The sequence below is a fragment of the Tursiops truncatus genome, chromosome 20, assembly GCF_011762595.2.
Source record: "Tursiops truncatus isolate mTurTru1 chromosome 20, mTurTru1.mat.Y, whole genome shotgun sequence".
NCBI lineage: Eukaryota > Metazoa > Chordata > Mammalia > Artiodactyla > Delphinidae > Tursiops > Tursiops truncatus.
The window spans coordinates 46,931,469-46,947,698 of NC_047053.1; the positions used below are offsets into that span (position 1 = coordinate 46,931,469).

General features: G+C 58.2%; 1 protein-coding gene across 10 annotated transcripts in view; it reads left to right on the forward strand.

The window, feature by feature from the left end:
- Positions 1 to 15,984, forward strand: part of SLC38A10 (solute carrier family 38 member 10) — a 42,342-nt gene extending 26,358 nt beyond the window's left edge. For 2 of the 10 annotated variants that reach the window (XM_073797365.1, XM_073797370.1), the window contains 7 exons: positions 2,470 to 2,656; positions 8,942 to 9,109; positions 9,308 to 9,760; positions 10,325 to 10,456; positions 11,636 to 11,659; positions 13,573 to 13,743; positions 14,027 to 15,984. In XM_073797365.1, coding sequence (XP_073653466.1) covers positions 2,470 to 2,656; positions 8,942 to 9,109; positions 9,308 to 9,760; positions 10,325 to 10,456; positions 11,636 to 11,659; positions 13,573 to 13,743; positions 14,027 to 14,898 — 2,007 coding nt within the window. In that variant the 3' untranslated portion in view covers positions 14,899 to 15,984. The remainder of the gene's footprint in view (positions 1 to 2,469; positions 2,657 to 8,941; positions 9,110 to 9,307; positions 9,761 to 10,324; positions 10,457 to 11,635; positions 11,660 to 13,572; positions 13,744 to 14,026) is intronic. The other 8 variants (XM_073797368.1, XM_073797366.1, XM_073797367.1 and 5 more) reach the window with 8 other exon arrangements.
- Positions 15,985 to 16,230: the final 246 nt, after the last annotated feature.

Consider the following 16,230-nt stretch of genomic DNA (forward strand, 5'->3'; position numbering starts at 1 on the left):
AGGTTTCTGCGGACCTGTGGCATTTCTTCAAAGCAAAGGGTGAGAGTGGAGAGCTGGGACTGTGACCAGTTACAAAGGCTCTGGCAGGGCCAGCAGGCTGCTCATGCTCAGACAGTGGTCAGCTGGCAAGTACCCCGCAAAGCCCAGGGCAGCTTGAGAGCCAGGTGTGTCAGGGGACGAGGGGGGGTCTCGGCGAAGGGTGGGGTGGAGACTGCCGCCGGGTGGGGGAGCGTGGGTGGGGTATCTTCTTGGACAGGGTGGAGCCAGGGAACACACTTGGCTAGTGGGCTCGTGGGATGTCTGGGCCCGGGGCAGTGGCAGGTGTGTGTGTGACGCCAGGCGGAGCTTCCTGGCTCTGTGCAGGCTCTTCTTCGTAAATTGAATTTAAGTTGATGCTTTCTTGGTCTTTTTTTGGGAAGCTTGCTGTCTCCCAGCATTGATGGAGTTAACGTTTTTTATTTTGTGTGCAATTTGTTTCTTTAAGGCCAGAAAGCCAAGGGTTGAAATAAATCATTCAAAGCCAGGGATGAAATGTTGCCTTTGGCTTGTCCATCTCCCGTGGAATGTTCAGTGATGTCCCCGTAAAAAAACCCAACAAAAAACAACCAAGCAGATTGTTTCTTCATCTTCATCTCTGTGTCAAAACCATTTTAGGGGCTGTCCAGATCAGGGCCTGGAGGGGAATGGGGTTCTGCTGGTGAAGCCCAGACTCATTGGGATCCCCACCTGGCGCTGTCCTGGGGGCCCTTCTGGAGCTGTCATCCCCCCCTCTGGCCGGCCACGCAGGCAGAACCACTTTGGCCGTTTGAGTATTTCAGGACTCTCACTCGGTCTTGTCCTCATCCTGTCAGTGCTACGGGGTCCAAGTCGGGACGGGAAGTTCTTTTTGTTGTTTGTCTGGAGAAATGCGAGATGCAAGGGATTTAAAGTTTCTTTTAAATTTTTTAAAACTACTTTGGTCGCCTCTGGATACCATTGCTCTTTGAATCTTCCCTTCATGGCGAGCGGGTATAACATGCTACTCTTTGAGCACACAGCGGAAGCTGGGAATCCACACATTTTTAAGAAAATAACTTGGGGTGGGGGGCGAGAGTCAGGAGCTCTTGACCCCAAGCTGCGTACAGTCTTCTGATGCTGCTCAGACCCCAGGGGCTCAAATCCAACAATGTCCCCATGTGCACCTGACTAAGGCCGGCTGGTGGTCAGTGCCGGAGGGGCCTCTCAAGTCCATGGTACTGACCAGGCCTCCCTGAACCATGGCTGATCCCGGAGCACGGCCAGCATTTTGCTTCCATGAGCCCTGAACCAGCTCAGTGTTTTCAGAGTGGCAGCGGTTGAAACAGACTTTCTCCCCAAGGTTCTCCTCATTTGCTGGACCCACCTTCAGGAGCACAGGTCCTTTCTTCCTGCACAAAATCTTTCTTCTCTAATTGTGTTGGGCCTGGGAAAGTCTCAGCGGTTCTTTTGAACAGATATATTTCAAAGAGTCAATGTGCCTTTCGGAAAAGGTTTGAGTTCTGACTCTGAGAGCACGTGGAGGTGGGTGGTGGGGCCCCCTGGCTCTTCAGGCAGGCCGCCTTGTGGTCCTCTCTGCGGCACCAGGAGTTATGGCTCCTTGGGCAGAGCTGCATGGGCTGGGCCTGGCTGGGAAGGGCAGAACAAGCAGTGTCCACTGCTGTGGCAGCAGAAGTAACATGGAGAGGGTCGGCCCAACGTGTACAGGAGCTGCAGGGGAGACAGAGTTACACAATGTGGGGTTCGTGTACTGAGTCACCGAGGGCAGCACTTATGATCAGCCTGGGGGCCACAACAGGAGGGACCAGGTGGGGATGAGGCCCCTCGGCGAGCAGTAGTGCCTTCAGCTCGGCTCGCTGGGCAGCACCGATGGGCACCGACGGCCAGAGGGGGCGAGGAGCCACCTCCTTCCCAGCCGTCTCCCCGGCTGTGCCCTGCAGCTGCAGGTGTGTCTGGCTTGCTGGGTGATGTTGGGGATAGGTCATTTGTAGCCGGGCACCCAGTGGTCTGGGCCCTCTACTGGGTGAGGGGGTGGGATAAGCAAGGGCCCCCTTCAGGTTAGGCAGATGCCCCAAGATTCTTGCTCTCCTGGCCAGAACCATCAAGGGACCCAATCTCTGCAGCATTAGGCATGGGGAGGCGTGGCTGCTGGGTTCTCCAGGGTGCCTGGCCGGTGGGCTTGGGTCTCTCCAGCCAGCAGGCCCCTCCATGTCATACTTGCTGCCCCTGCTGTCTTCAGGCTCCCTCACGGCACCCCTGCCACCCCACCGGCCCCATCACCAGTGTGGCTCCTGCAGATGTGGCCCATGATTCGGTCACGCTGATCAGTTAGTGACCATCATCTAGTGGTCAGTGTGGTTGGGGCCTCTGTGGGCTGTGCCCCACCCCCCAAGAAGGGCAGGGGCATAGGGACTGCATGACCCCTTTAGCTCTTGGGGTCTTTGTCTTGTCCAGGTGGTGCTCTGGGTCGGCCTGGGCATCCTGGTGGTCAGCACACACACCACCCTGTCCGTGAGCCAGGAGGCCCCTGTGGACTTGGCAAAGGAAGCCCCAGGCAGCAGACTTGGAGAGGCTGAGGGCGCGATGAAGGCAGAGGCAGCCCAGCTCCCAGGTACGCGGCTCCCAGGTACGCGGCTCTCAGGTATGCACACAGGCCTGCAGCCTTCTTGGGGACACCCCAGCAGCGTCATCTTGGGGTCACGGGGACCCAGGTGGCACTTCCCAGGCTGTCTCACCTGCCCAGTTGCCTCCATCCTGTTTGGGTGATGGAGGGGGTGGGGGGCCTCCAGGGGGCTGGCGGGTGCGGCCACCTGCGTGCAGGGGACAGACAGATGGCAGGCAGCCGGGCCAAGATCTGAGCACCCCGTTCAGAGCGCTAACAGGTGAGTAAACTTGGGGGTGTCGTTCACGTTTGCCTGTTTTGTTTTGAGGGTGTAAATTTTAAGCTAGGTTTTCCTGGACAAAGTCAGTTATGCCCCTCAGCTTTGTTTCGTGTTTCACTTTATGTATTACTTGTTGACCTGCCCGTTGATAGAGGGATGAGCCACACTCCCTCATGAGCTGCAGGCCTGCCTTGGAAGGCCCCCCAGTGCAGTGGCCCCATCGCCCATATGTGGCAGGGCCCATGGGGTGCAGGGTGGTTTCTAAGTGCGGCTTTCTGGGGTACAGCAGGAGCTCCGTTGTGTCTGGGGGGATTGGGAGAGAAGAGGTGTCTTGGAGCCTGTGGCCTTCCCAGGCCTTAGATGGGAGGGGTGCGGGGAGGGCTCCCTCCATCTGGCCTCTCGCCTTCTAGGAGCTCCGAGCGGCATCAGGTTCGGGTACTGGTCGTTGGTGCTGTCTATGATGACGTTCATTCCAGGGGCTTCTGCCCTGACAAGGGCTGGGTTTTGTGTATTCATACTAATGGTGTGTGCGTGTCTGCTTACCTTCCCTGCAAAGAAACCCCTGGCTTGGATTGAGATTCCCCAGGCTGCCTGCCTGGCATTCCCCTCTGGGGGAGCAGTGCTGGTTGCTGGTGGATTCCAGGTCCCTTTGAGTGGTGATGGCTAAGAAGCCCAGAGGAGCCCTGGTCTCCTCAGCTACTGTGATTGACAAAAGGAAAGGTCCCAAGGGCTGTCCAGGGAGGCAAGCGTGCTGGGTGCTTGCAGGGCTGGGCTACCCGCAGTTGGAGGTATGGGGCTCTTGGATGTGTTGCTGTCTCTGTTCCAGCCTTACCTCCCTGTGCTCAGAAAGGCCCTGCAGTGCCAGCACCCCACACCAACTTCCTGCAGAACAGTCTATCCTGGGGCTCTTTTGGGGGAGCTCTGAGCCCAGAGTAGCTGGGCATGCTCTCCTCTGCCTTCCTGGGATGGCGAGAGCCGGCTAGAAGACTCTCCCTTTGGGGGTCCCCTGCAGAGAGGACCCCTGGGAATAGCGGGGCTCAGCAGAGAAGTTAATCAGAGTGGTCAGAAGCTGCCTGGGGGACTTGCCTGGTGGTCCAGTGGTTAAGACTCCTCGCTCCCAATGCAGGGGACCCAGGTTCGATCCCTGGTCAGGGAACTAGATCCCTCATGCTGCAACTAAAAGACCCTACATGCCACAACTAAAGATCCCACATGCCACAACTAAAAGATCCCTCATGCCGCAACGAAGATCCCACATGCGGCAACAAAGATCCCGCATGCCACAACTAAGACCTGGCGCAGCCAAATAAATAAATAAATATTCAAAAATAAAGAAGAGGGCTTCCCTGGTGGCACAGTGGTTAAGAATCCGCCTGCCAATGCAGGGGACACGAGCTTGCGCCCTGATCCGGGAAGATCCCACATGCTGCGGAGCAACTAAGCCCGTGTGCCACAACTACTGAGCCTGCGCTCTAGAGCCTGTGCTTCAGAACAAGAGAAGCCACCCCAATGAGAAGCCCGCGCACCGCAGCAAAGAGTAGCCCCTGCTTGCCACAACTAGAGAAAGCCCACATGCAGCAACGAAGACCCAATTCCGCCAAAAATAAATAAATAAAATAAATAAATTTATAAAAATTAAAATAATAAGCTGCCTGGGCATCCCACAGCAAGTTGCATGGATTCAGTACTTTGGATGGGAAAAAAGCCTCCTTGAAGAGGGAGATAGGTGTTGCTCCTCCACCCCTGTTGACAGCCCCACTGGGTCCCTCACTCTCGGGTGTCCTGGCCCTGTGTGCTTTAAGGGCACCTCCAGCAGAACTAGACTCGGACACCAGTTTCGCATCTCAGCTGGCTGTGGGCCCGCCCAGTAGGGCTTCTCGGCATCAGTTGACATAGTCGGCACTGGGCTACCTGTCCCCACGGCGCTGTGCAGCCTCCAGCCCACGGCCTGCACGAGCAGCTGCATCCTGTCGTGGAGGCAGGCCCCCGGCTCACCTGGAGCTGCCGCGGCCACATCTGGTTTCCATTTCTTCCACGAGTCTGTAACAAACACATGGCCTCTCTTGGAACCACATGCCGTTTGTTTAACTCAGTCTCCGTGTTTCTTGCCCCCGGCCTCCCCGTCATTGATGGGTTGCCTCGTTGAAGCAGAGCTGGGCCCGTGGGGCCTTGGCCACGTGCCCTGCAGACGTCTGCCCATCAGCGTGTGAGGTGGGTTTACTGGCCTCTTAGATGTCGAAGAGGCCAAAATGGTATGAACTTTCCTTAGAGCCCGAGCTGGCCTTAGGACTGGGGGAATCCTGCTCTCCTGGGGACATGCGGGACTGGCCACCCCCAGCCTGTCACTCTTAGCAAGTGCAGAGCCCAGGACGCACCTGGTGTGGACAGAAGAGGTGGCCGAGCCCTTTAGGAAAGGCTACGAGGCTGCTCACCTGAGGCTCATGGCCTGCTCAAGGCTCTGGCGGGTGGGTTCAGAGTTGGTGATACTCTCAGCTCCTCCTTTGAATGTGGCCTTGTCCCCTTTCTTCCTCTCCCGCCCAGCCTGCAGCTTCTCTTGGTGTTTGGGGGCCGCCTTGGCCACACCCATTACACAACTCATCCCTTTCCCCATCAGGGACACGGCCCGGCTTCTGCTGGATGGGGAAGAAGAGGAAGGGCCAGGACGGGGCCTGTGGGCAGCAATCCGTTCGTGTGGGGACACAGGTGACCTGAGCGGGAGCTTGCCCCCCACAAGCTCCTACCTAATTGTTCTTCCGAGGATGCGTCCCTTGTGCTGCTGCGCCAGCTGCTGGTGCACACAGACAGGAAAGCGTCCAAACTCCTGTGACAGATGCCGGCATGCCCACGGGGAGGCCCGGCTCCACGCCTGCCTTCTCTCCTTGGTCCCCACAGCTCTCCCTGTGCCCTGCAGAGAAGGGGCTATTAACACCGCTCTGCCGAGTGGCTTCAGTTTTTCTGCCCGTTTGTCAGGACAAGGCTGTGAGCTTATTTCACCGGTGCTAAGATAACCACGCCAGCCGCGGCTGAACCCAGAAGGACTCCTTGGGGGCGGGAGGGGTGCTGCCTCCCATGTCCAGCCCCGAGTGACCGGCCCATGCCCCCTCCACCTGCTGCCCGCGGGCAGACGTGCCTGTCTGCAGGAGAGCTGTGACGGTGAGCCAGATGGGGCCACCGGGCCACCCGGCTAGGACTTTGGGTCAGGGGCCCATTGGGATTCCTGCACATTCAAAAGGGTGTCATAGTCAGCGTTTCTCTTGCTGCCTGCCGAGAAGAGTTGGGGGTAACAAGTAAAACCTTCTCAGGGCAGCAGCGAGGCGGGCACTTCGAAGGCTGTCAGGAAAGTTACTCAGGAGCAGCGTCTGGCCTTTTAAAGGAGCGTTGGTGGCTGCTCCTGCTCTCCGCATGGCCCTGGGGTCCCGTGTGTCTCCTGAACTTGGGGTTCCCCTCCAGTCAACAGGGACTCCATCTATGGGACTCAGGTGTGATTTTGAAAGTCACTTCATTTTTGTGCTTGGCAGTCAGAGAGGACTGCTTCCATCTTTACTGATCACAAGATACAGAAAGAGACGCCCCTGGACTCAGAATGGGGTCCTGCAGGGGAGAGTCGACAAAGAGGAGCCCCCAGCCCAGACCCTGTCTTCCAAGGTGGAACCAGCCTTGAAGGCAGATTCTCGTTGCCGTGGACAGGCCTACTCAGGACGTCGCACCTGCAACCTGACACACATACCCAGATTTTAGAACTGCAGGTGTCTATGGCCTTTGGTCCCCTGTCTCCCTAAGCCAGTTACAGAACCACCTGGCGCCTGCACTGGACATGGGAAGGAGAGTCTGATGGGTGACTGTCCATCGGCCTGTGTGTCTTGGGAGCTCCTGGCCAGAAGCACCATCAGGAGGGTCTGAGTGTGGGATGAGGCCGTGCATGTCGGGATACTCTACCGCCTGGCAGAATGAGGCAGGCATGGCGCATGTCTGTGTGGTTTCCACTTTGGGGAGCAGAGGCCATGACCTTGAGAATGAGAGGAGGCCCTTCCAGGCCGAGGCGCCCTCTGCTGGCCACCCCCTGCTGACCCACTGCCGCCTCCAGGAGGAGAAACGGTCCAGGGTCGGCCTGGCAGCCTTCGTCCTTCCCTGGGGTGATGACCGATGACCGCACGGGCGATTTCCTGTCTGTGCCACCGCGGGCGCCTCATTCCAGAGCCTAGCTGCAGGGCAGACGGAGTGTGGGCTGGTTTTCAGTTACTAATTAGGAAGTTCTGTGTTAGTTTTACTGTGGCCCAGAGGCATTGCTGGCAAACTGTCCTCATGAGGAGCTCCGTTCCTTTTAGGAAGCGCTATGTCCATTGCCAAGGACAGCTGTGAAGTGTCGGAGGCCCGGCCGCTGCAGGCAGGGTGGCTGCGCTGTGCACTCTGTGCCCCTTGCACACCTGAGTCTCCAGGTCGTTCCTTTGCCTGACGACCAACAGGTTTTGTTCCTTGCTGAGAACATGACTTGTTCTTATGACGTAATGGAGTGGTTTTCTGTTTTGTTGTGTTCTTCCTTCCCTTCCCGGCCCCCTTTCTTCACTTTGTGATCCGCTGGATAGACACCTCTTGATTTTGAGCACAGGGCTCTCTGCGGGCTGGGGATGGGGGTGTTAACTGTGGTGTGGCGAAGAGCCACATGCTTATTAGAATCAGCTGCTTGATGGAACTGTGGAGTCCCGAGTCTGGCTCCTGCCCAGCACGATCCCCCCTACAGTTTGGACACTAAACCTCAGCTGCTGAAGGTGCCCCCGGCCAGCATGGCAGGTCAGCCTGGTCCCTTCTCCTCCTTTGGGGGAGGGAGCAGGCCCACCTGAACAGGACTGTTGTGAATCCCCCCAGAGGCCCTTTCGGGATTCCGCCTCCCCTTTTGCAGGCAGCTTGTGCCCTGAAGGGGGAAACCAGTTGCTTTAGGCCTCTGGGATGAAATGATTCTTATTTATTTATTTATTTATTTTTATTTTTGGCTGCGTTGGGTCTTCGTTGCTGTGTGCGGGCTTTCTTTAGCTGCCATGAGCGGGGACCACTTCGTTGCGGTGCGTGGGCTTCTCATTACAGTGGCTTCTCGTTGCGGAGCACAGGTTCTAGGTGCACAGGCTTCAGTAATTGTGGCTCGCGGGCTCTAGAGCGCAGGCTCAGTAGTTGTGGTGCACGAACTTAGTTGCTTCGCGGCATGTGGGATCTTCCCGGACCAGGGCTCAAACCCGTGTCCCCTGCATTGGCAGGCGGATTCTTAACCACTGCGCCACCAGGGAAGCCCCGAAACGATTCTTTTTACACGTGTTTTTTCCCCAGATAGTTTTTTCCCCAGATAGTTTTTTAGTTTCTGCCACGTTTGCCTAACAGGTAGAAAGTGGTTTTGTTAATGGAGAGAGTTTCCTAATAGGCTCCATTTTGGCCCAGTTCGGCGGGCCATCCTCGTGCACCTCTCCCCGAGGACCCGGGGTGACTGTGCAGGTGAGCTGTTGGACCTGCTGGAGGATGAGATGGCTTGTGGGATGCAGGCATGTGTGGGAGGCAAGAGGGTCCAGCTTTGTGGGCTACACCTCTTTCTCACCTTCCTTTTGATAGGAATTTTCACTTCTGCAGCAACAAGTTGACAGAATTGCAAATCAACCTCCCTCAGGCATTTTCCTTAAGCATCCCTCGTCCTCCCCTCCCCCCTTGGCCTACAGCAAGGGGTTGGTTGCGCTTGGGCAGGATGGCTGTCCCCAGGCCTCAAACGCTGGGTTCGTGCTGCCACCTGGTGGTGATGGCCAGGCTTATGCAGGATGTCGCTCTTCTGCACCCAGTTAGGTGTAAATTGTATTTTGACATATTTTTGTTACGAACACACATGAAAAATGACAGGTTTCTATACTACTTAGGTGCTAATGATTGAACAGGAAATAATATAATTGCTTAGGCTCTGCCATTCGACTGGGAAATGTGATTACAATCCAGGGAAAACTGCCCAGTTGCCGTGCTGATTGGCGGTGTGGCCATGTGGAAATACCGCTCAATTATCTGTGCCGTGCTTACAGGCCAGAATCCAATTGTGGACGTGGCCGAGGACAGCCGAGATAAGCCGAAGCTACCAAATGAGAAAGATGAGATGGAGCAGGCCCAGATTAAGGGCCCTGTGAATGTGCCCCCAAGGGAAGACGCCAAGGAGAAGCAGGAGGAGGCACAGCTGGATCGCCCTGGTCAAGGTGCTGTGACGGCCCGGGCGGGGGTTGGGGGGTGGTGTCCACGGGGGAGGGACCTCAGCTGGACATCAGCCACGTGGTTGGTCGGGAACGAACTCAGTTCACAGGCCTGGAGAGGGAAGGCCACCCTGGGAGGGAAGGCCAGGCCACCCCACCCACCCCACCCCCACCCACTCCCCCACCTCGGCCGTCTCCTTCCAGGAGTTGCGGTACCTCTGGGCGAGGCCCACCGCCATGAACCCCCAGTCCCTCACGACAAGGTGGTGGTGGACGAAGGTCAAGACCCAGAAGGACTGGAGAAGGAGCATCCGTCCAAACGTGTGGATGAAAGGGCCCTGGGGGGCAAGGGTCAGATGGTGCTACCACTGCTGGATTCAGAACGAGAGAGACCCAGACAGGACCAGGCTTTGGAGGCAGCGGGTGGTCTTCCTAAAGATCCCCAGAAGGTTCCAGAAGAAAATGGTCAGCCAGCCGTTGAGCCCCTGAAGGAGGACCTGGGGCTGGTCGACAGGGGTGCGCATCCAGGGCCCCAGGCAGTGCTCCCTGAGGGGCAGGACGTCCTGGTGGCAGGTGCAGGGGCCATAGCAGACGGTGCCCTGCTGCCCGGCCATGCCGTGGGGGCCATGGGCAAGCTGGTGGAGAAGAACGAGCACGGTGGGTGTGGGCTCCTTCCATGTGGGGCCTGGGAGAGGCTGCGGAGGGGGCAGAAGCTGACCGTCCTCACTTCTGTCCTACTGCCTGTCTTTTCTCGCAAGATTGGCACGTGCGTGCAGCAGCCCTTCTGCAGCTGTCGGGGGCTTGGCAGCTCTCCTGATCAATCTGTCACACGCTTGTTTGCCAGACCCGTAAACGTCAGGTGCTGAGCCAGTCCTGTGTGTCTGGGCACACACGGGGTGCCTGGGCACACACACGGGGGTGCGGCGCACGCCTGACCGGGTGGGTGGTGCATGGTTAAGTGCCGTCTCAGAGCTGCTGAGGACGGTCCCTGCGTGTTAATTGGCGAAGGTAGTTAACACTGGCTCCCTGCCGCCAGCCTGTGACATGTTAAATATCTTTTATTACCTCCCTGGTACTCATCGGGTTGAGTATACACTGCCACAGGGGAGGGAGGGGCGACGTGGAGGGTGATTTTAGGAAACCTCTGCCTCCTTCTCTTGTCCCTTCTCTACGTTCTTCTGAGTCTCCTGCCAGCCTCCTGAGTTTTTGCCGTGTGTGCAGGTGGGAAGGCTCCCCTCCCGGAGGAGAAGCCAGGCCCAAGGGCAGTGCTGCAGGCAGAGCCTCGAGAGCAGAGGACCTTGGAGGGACAGGGCGGGGACCACGCCGGGGACCACGCGGGCAGCAAGCTGGAGGGTAAGGCCTTCACTTTCTCTCTGCATCCTCTGGGGGCCTGGAGACACCTGCCCCTTCCTTCCAGAAGCGGAGTGATGTAGGGAAGGAGCCACAGGTGCCCGTTGTCTTGGGGGCCTTTCCAGGGCCTCAGCCTCTACACTTGCCAGTTTCCTGCTGAGGAAAGATCTTAAATAGCTCCCGTGCCCACTAACAACCTTTTCTGCTCCTTTTTCACCTTTCTAGGAACGTTTTCTACCTCCTTTTCTCTCCCTTTTTAAAATAACCTTTCACTGTCACGTGACTTTCTGTTACCATTTGGATCTCATTTCAAAATAGATATGTTAATATTTCCAACAAGTCGGCCCAGTGTGGGGGCATTAGTGAGGGTGGGAGGGCTGGTGACTCACTGCTGTCTTAGCTCTCCCCCCAACCCTGTGGCAGCGGCTCCCACCCCTTCGTCTTAGCTGGGGCAGGGGTGGGGGAGGGGGGACATTTGTGTCCACCTGCAGTGAAGACCCAGCACCTGTCCCAAAGCAAAAGCTCGTCTTTTCTCTCCAGTGAACAAAACTTGCTCTGCATCCTCCTCCATACCTTCATGCCCATTTTGGGGTGCTCCCAGCTCTTGGCTTTTGACTACCCTCCTCGTGGGCCCACCTGGTTGGGCACTGCCCCTGCGCTAGAGGTGGTGGCGGCCGTCCCAGCGAATGATCACCCATCCTGGTTTCTTTGGTCCCCGCCCAATCTGAGTCGCTGCGGTGTCACCATATTTTGTAGCAGTGTCCACAGAACGGCCCCTGGGTGTTTCATTCTGTGCTCTGGGAGTCTTGATCTGTGCGTGGGGATGGCGGTACAGCAGACTTGGGTGGGTTCATGGGATGCTCGTGCCTTGCTGCCCCATGAGCTGCTTCCCAGCGGATCCTGCAGCCTCGGGATAGCTGGCCCAGAATACTGCGCAGGGATGCCAGCCGAGCCTCTGCACACCAAGGCTAGGAAGGCAGAGCCAAGGGTCCTGGGGTTTCCTGCAGCTCGGGAGCCGTGGGAATTCCACATGTTACTTGGTTTCAGTCTGTTTACTGGTCCCGGTCCTTATAATCTGTTATGTAAGCCTGTTTGATTCTTTGGCTTTTTCTTTCCTGAAAAGAACTTTCATGGTTTCCTATTCTGCCTTTCTCCAAACGCCTCTCAATGGGACACGCACAGCTGAAATCAGAAAGATGGTGGCAGGTAGGAGTCGGGAGGAGCATCACAGTGAATGCGTCTGTGGGGGGTTTAAAGACGCGAGAGCAGATGGTGTGGGCCCCACATCCAGTAGCGCCTTGCATGGGGCGCATGGGGCAGAGACCGGGAGCCACACACGGTCTGCCCCCCACCCCGGCTCAGCCACAGCCCCTCAGGTGGGGGTCCCCCCGATGCCCCAGCCCACTCCCTTCTTGTACAGACACCCTGGTCCCTCTTAGCCCTGCTGGGGCTCCACTGCCACCGTAGGACAGCCAGGTGCAGCCTGTAAGCGCCTGGACTCCCCCAGAGACGGGGCGGGGCCTGTGTGTGACTTCCACCGTGTGCATGGCCTGGTATTAATGTGCTCTGCACGTATGTTAATATCCGTGCAGCTCTCATCCCATCCACGAGCCTGGTCCCCGTGGTCCTGGTGGGCCGGGCAGGAACCCAGAGCCACATGTGGGGCTCTGGCTGGGAGCTCACTTTGTCACCTCCACTCTGCTTCACGCCTGTCCCATGTTGCTTCTGGCTGGACATGGCACACTTCCCCCCTCCTCCAGCCTCAGTCCAGGGCTGGTCCTCCGAGGAGCCAGTGAGGCAGGGGGCCTGCTCCTCAGGAACCCTCCCTGGGGGCAGGCGGTATTGGCAGCACGTGGGACCATTAGGTGGTCATGAGCCACGGGCACCCAGGGTGACAGCATGGCCATGGCCAAGGGAGCTGGTCTAGAACCCTGTGGGATGGCACTGTGCACATCCCTTGTCTAAAGGGGGTGTGCGGAGCCACGAGCCAATCTACGGAACATGGGCTTTCTCAGGCAGGCATCTTGGTCACCTTAGGGTGTCTGGATGTGTGCCTGGTGGGGAGCAGGGGGCTGGAGCGCCTGGGCTGGCCGAGGGGCCTGTCCTCCCTGTGGTCGGCCTCAGCATGTTCTTCATGGGCCTGCCCGCCTGTACGTCCTGGCACCGGCCTCTGCAGGGGAGAAGCCATGGCAGTCCCTGACAGAAGGCCAAGCCCACTGGGTCACAGATTGCCGTTGGGGAGGACACGTCAGCACATCTGCGTGTGCCCGGCACTCAGGGCCCTCGCTGGGTGTTAGCTCTCACCACTCACAAAATGTTCTTCTTTCTTTGGATTTGAGCTTCTACATCTGACAACCTGTACAGTTACATCATCTTTCAAAGCTTCCTGTCTAAAGACGGGAAGCTGTGTTGTAAAAGTTACTTAAACCCAGATTGCTGGCTGTAAAGAACTGACCCAGCGCTGAGGTGTTTGTAGTGCAGTGGGAGCTCTCCGCACCCAAGGTGTCCAGCCTTGGGGCCTCCTCTTGGTCCACAGTCTGTGGGGGGCCCTCCTACACACACCTGCTGCAGCCGGCCTGCCCCTAGCTCACCTGGCGCTCCTCCCGTGCCAGCTGCAGCCATCTTCCTGGGGGAGGTGGGGCCGGTGGGAGCACTGTCACAGCCCCCATCTCACTGAGGTCCCAGCTCTTGTCTCTGCTGAAGAGGAAGATGGTTCTGTTTGTTTTTAAAATACACACCTTGGAGGAAATTTTCTTAAAGCACCGATGTTCTTTCTTAGAGTAGTTCATAGTTCACGTCACCCAGCCCAGATCACCATCATTGTGGTTATGGCGCGTGACCTCTCTCTTGGCTCTCATAACCCCTGAGCCACTGTGGGAGTGAAGCAGTAGGAAGGGTGTCTGGTCGCTGGAGAGAGGCGATGGCTGTGCCCCAGGGTGGCCTGGGCACCAGCTCAGCCGGCTGGAGAGGAACGCCCGGGGATGGTGTCCCGGGGGTGGTGTCCCGGGGAGGGGCCCACAGGCCGCCTTGGCATTGCTGCATGCATCATGTCACCCTCTGCCCAGCAGAGCGCCTTTGCAGCCTTCAGGCTCTGACTGCGTGTGTTTTCCGAACTCCAGAAGCTGGCCGGGCGGAGATGCTGGACCATGCCGTTCTGTTGCAAGTGATTAAGGAACAGCAGGTGCAGCAGAAGCGCCTCCTGGACCAGCAGGAGAAGCTGCTTGCAGTGATCGAAGAGCAGCATAAGGAGATCCACCAGCAGAGGCAGGACGGCCAGGACGGCGAGGACGGCAAGTCCGGGGGAGGCGGCAGGGGGAGGGGGCCGGGCCTGCAGGGCAGGGGACAGTTGCTGCATCTGCTCGGGGAAGAGGGGTTGTCCCTTAGTGCACGAACGCCAGAGTCTCCGGGGGTCCCTGCGCGGTTGGGTCTGTGGCTCCATGCCTAGAGTCCTGCTGGGCAAATTTAAGCTGTGGTTTGTGTTTCTTGATTGCTGGCAAGCTGGGTTCTTTAGTCCCTGCATTGGTAGCTTCTGTTCATTTCTGTGGCTAAACCGGTGACTGACTTCATTTGCAGCGGACGTGCAGCCTGAGCTGGGGGTGGCCGGGCCCAGAGGTAAGGAGCAGGAGGCCCACGCCATGGGGATGGCAGAGCGTCCCCCACCACACCCTTTGGGAGCTGTGCCCGAGGGCGTGGACGCTGGCCTGCAGGAGCGGGTCCCTGTGCTGGACCCTGCCAGGGCACCCGGGAGCCCCGAGCAGCACGGCGCTGGAGGCGTCGCCTGGCAGAGTCGGAATGTTTTTGGTGGAAGCTCCCACGAAAGGAAGAAGTCTGGAAAGGACGAGGCAGCCGCTGGCACAGACGCTCAGGAGGCAGATGTGCTGCGGGCGGGGGCAGCAGCTGGGGGCCCTCAGGTAAAGTCCCAGCAAGCAAGCCAAGACCGGGCACCCGGAGGCCTGTCCAGCAGGTCGGGGGGAGCAGCCCCTCGGGCCCAAGCCGTGTTACATCAGCCGGAACAACAGGCTGTCTCTGCCGGAGGGCAGGGCGGGCAGCAGGGCGGTCATGAGGAGGCGAGGAAGGAGCACGTGCCCGCTCCCAGGGAGGACGCCGCCATCCAAGAGCCCGAGCAGAGGCTGGACCCTGAGCTCGGGCCCAAACCAGCCATGCTGGGGGATCAGAAGCCAGACAATGCCAAACCCAACCGGGACCTGAAAGTCCAGGCCGGCTCTGACCTTCGGAGGAGACGGCGGGACGTGGCTCCTCGTGCAGAGGCGGGGCCAGCCCCAAAGGACAGGGTCATCATCAGCTTCAACCCCCTGCCTGACGTGCAGGTCAGTGACCTCCGCGGCGCCCTGGAGACCCAGCTGCACCAGGCCGCGGGGGGCGCCCTGCGAGTGGTCCCAGGCCAACAGATCAAACAGCTGCTCGGGGCCCTGGAGGAGCCCTGAGCCCCGTTAAGGCCACAGTGCTCCCTGTCAGCCGGCGAACCTGGACCACGGTGGGCGCGAAGTCCTGGAAGTCAGGCCCAGGGTGGAGTGTGACAGCTCTCCAGCTGCACCCTGCTTCCAAACCAGCTTTGCCATCCCTCTCTCCTCTTACACTTCCCGCTGACTCAGCTCCCTGAGGCCACCGAGAGAAAAAGTGGCCTCAAGAAGAAATAGCCGCTTGCTGAGACCCAGGAAACGTGACTGGCCACCAGCCACACGGCTATTGTTACCCTGAACTTTCTTTATTGATGTTCTCTGTGAGTGTCATACAAAACCTAAGGAAATGCTTCTGCCTTCACCCTTCTTCACAGCAAATGCTGCTTCAAATCTCAGAGGCTGGGCAGGTCTGTGAGTCCAACTGCTTCTGCCCTAGAACTCTGCTCTGCATACTCTGGTCTCCCAGTCGAGTGGTTGTGAGATTTAAAAAGTAAAACACACCGCTGACGTCTGGTTAGTGTGGTTGGTGTGGAGGTGAATCACCCAGAGGACCCCGTACCACAGACATAAGCCATGACTGTCAAACCCCACAGTGACACGTGCTCGGAGCCTCAGCTGGGTGCCAGACCCGCAGGTGTCGGGGGTGGGAGTACACAGCCAGCAGAGGCTGCTTCTCCCTTCTTCCGGGGCAGCTTCTCCCGAGTCTGCACCTCTGGCACCTGCTCATCTGTTGAGAGGGCTGTGGTTTGAGAGGGTTGTGGTTTCGTGCTGTACTTTGTTCTCAAGGGGCAGAAAGGCCGATGGTCACGCCCGACCCCTGAGGCTGGTCAGCAGGTGACCCGGCAAGTATGCCAGGCCGTCCCGCTGCAAGCCCGGGGCCTTCACCTGCTTTGTGCTGTGTGTGCCTCGCTGCCCTCTGGGGCTAGGGGCAGCTCCAGACCCTGCCCCGAGGGGTCCATGAGTGGGCCACTTGCTGACCACTGGCCAGGGGTGCCCAGGGCATGTGGCAGCTCCAGCCTCGGCCTCAGGTCACACTCTTCCCCTGCGCCTTCTGAAATTTCTGTGTCATCTTGAAGACTAGAAATGAGTAATAAAAGGAGTGGAATCTTCTGGAGGCCAAGCTGATTCCCCATGAACCCCGGGCACTGCTCACATAGAGGGAAGCTCTGTGAAAGGGGGCCGGGTCTCAGTGCTTCCCACCCTCCATTCTTAACTAAAAGCAATTCCAAACAAACTGTGCTCAGTGGAAGTTTCCCTCAGGTTGGAACTCCATTTGTTAAGGTCTTGTAGTGGGACTTTGTTTCCAGCTCTCTCTACCTGAATGTCTTACCTTGACCCAGTGTTCGTGTCCTCTGG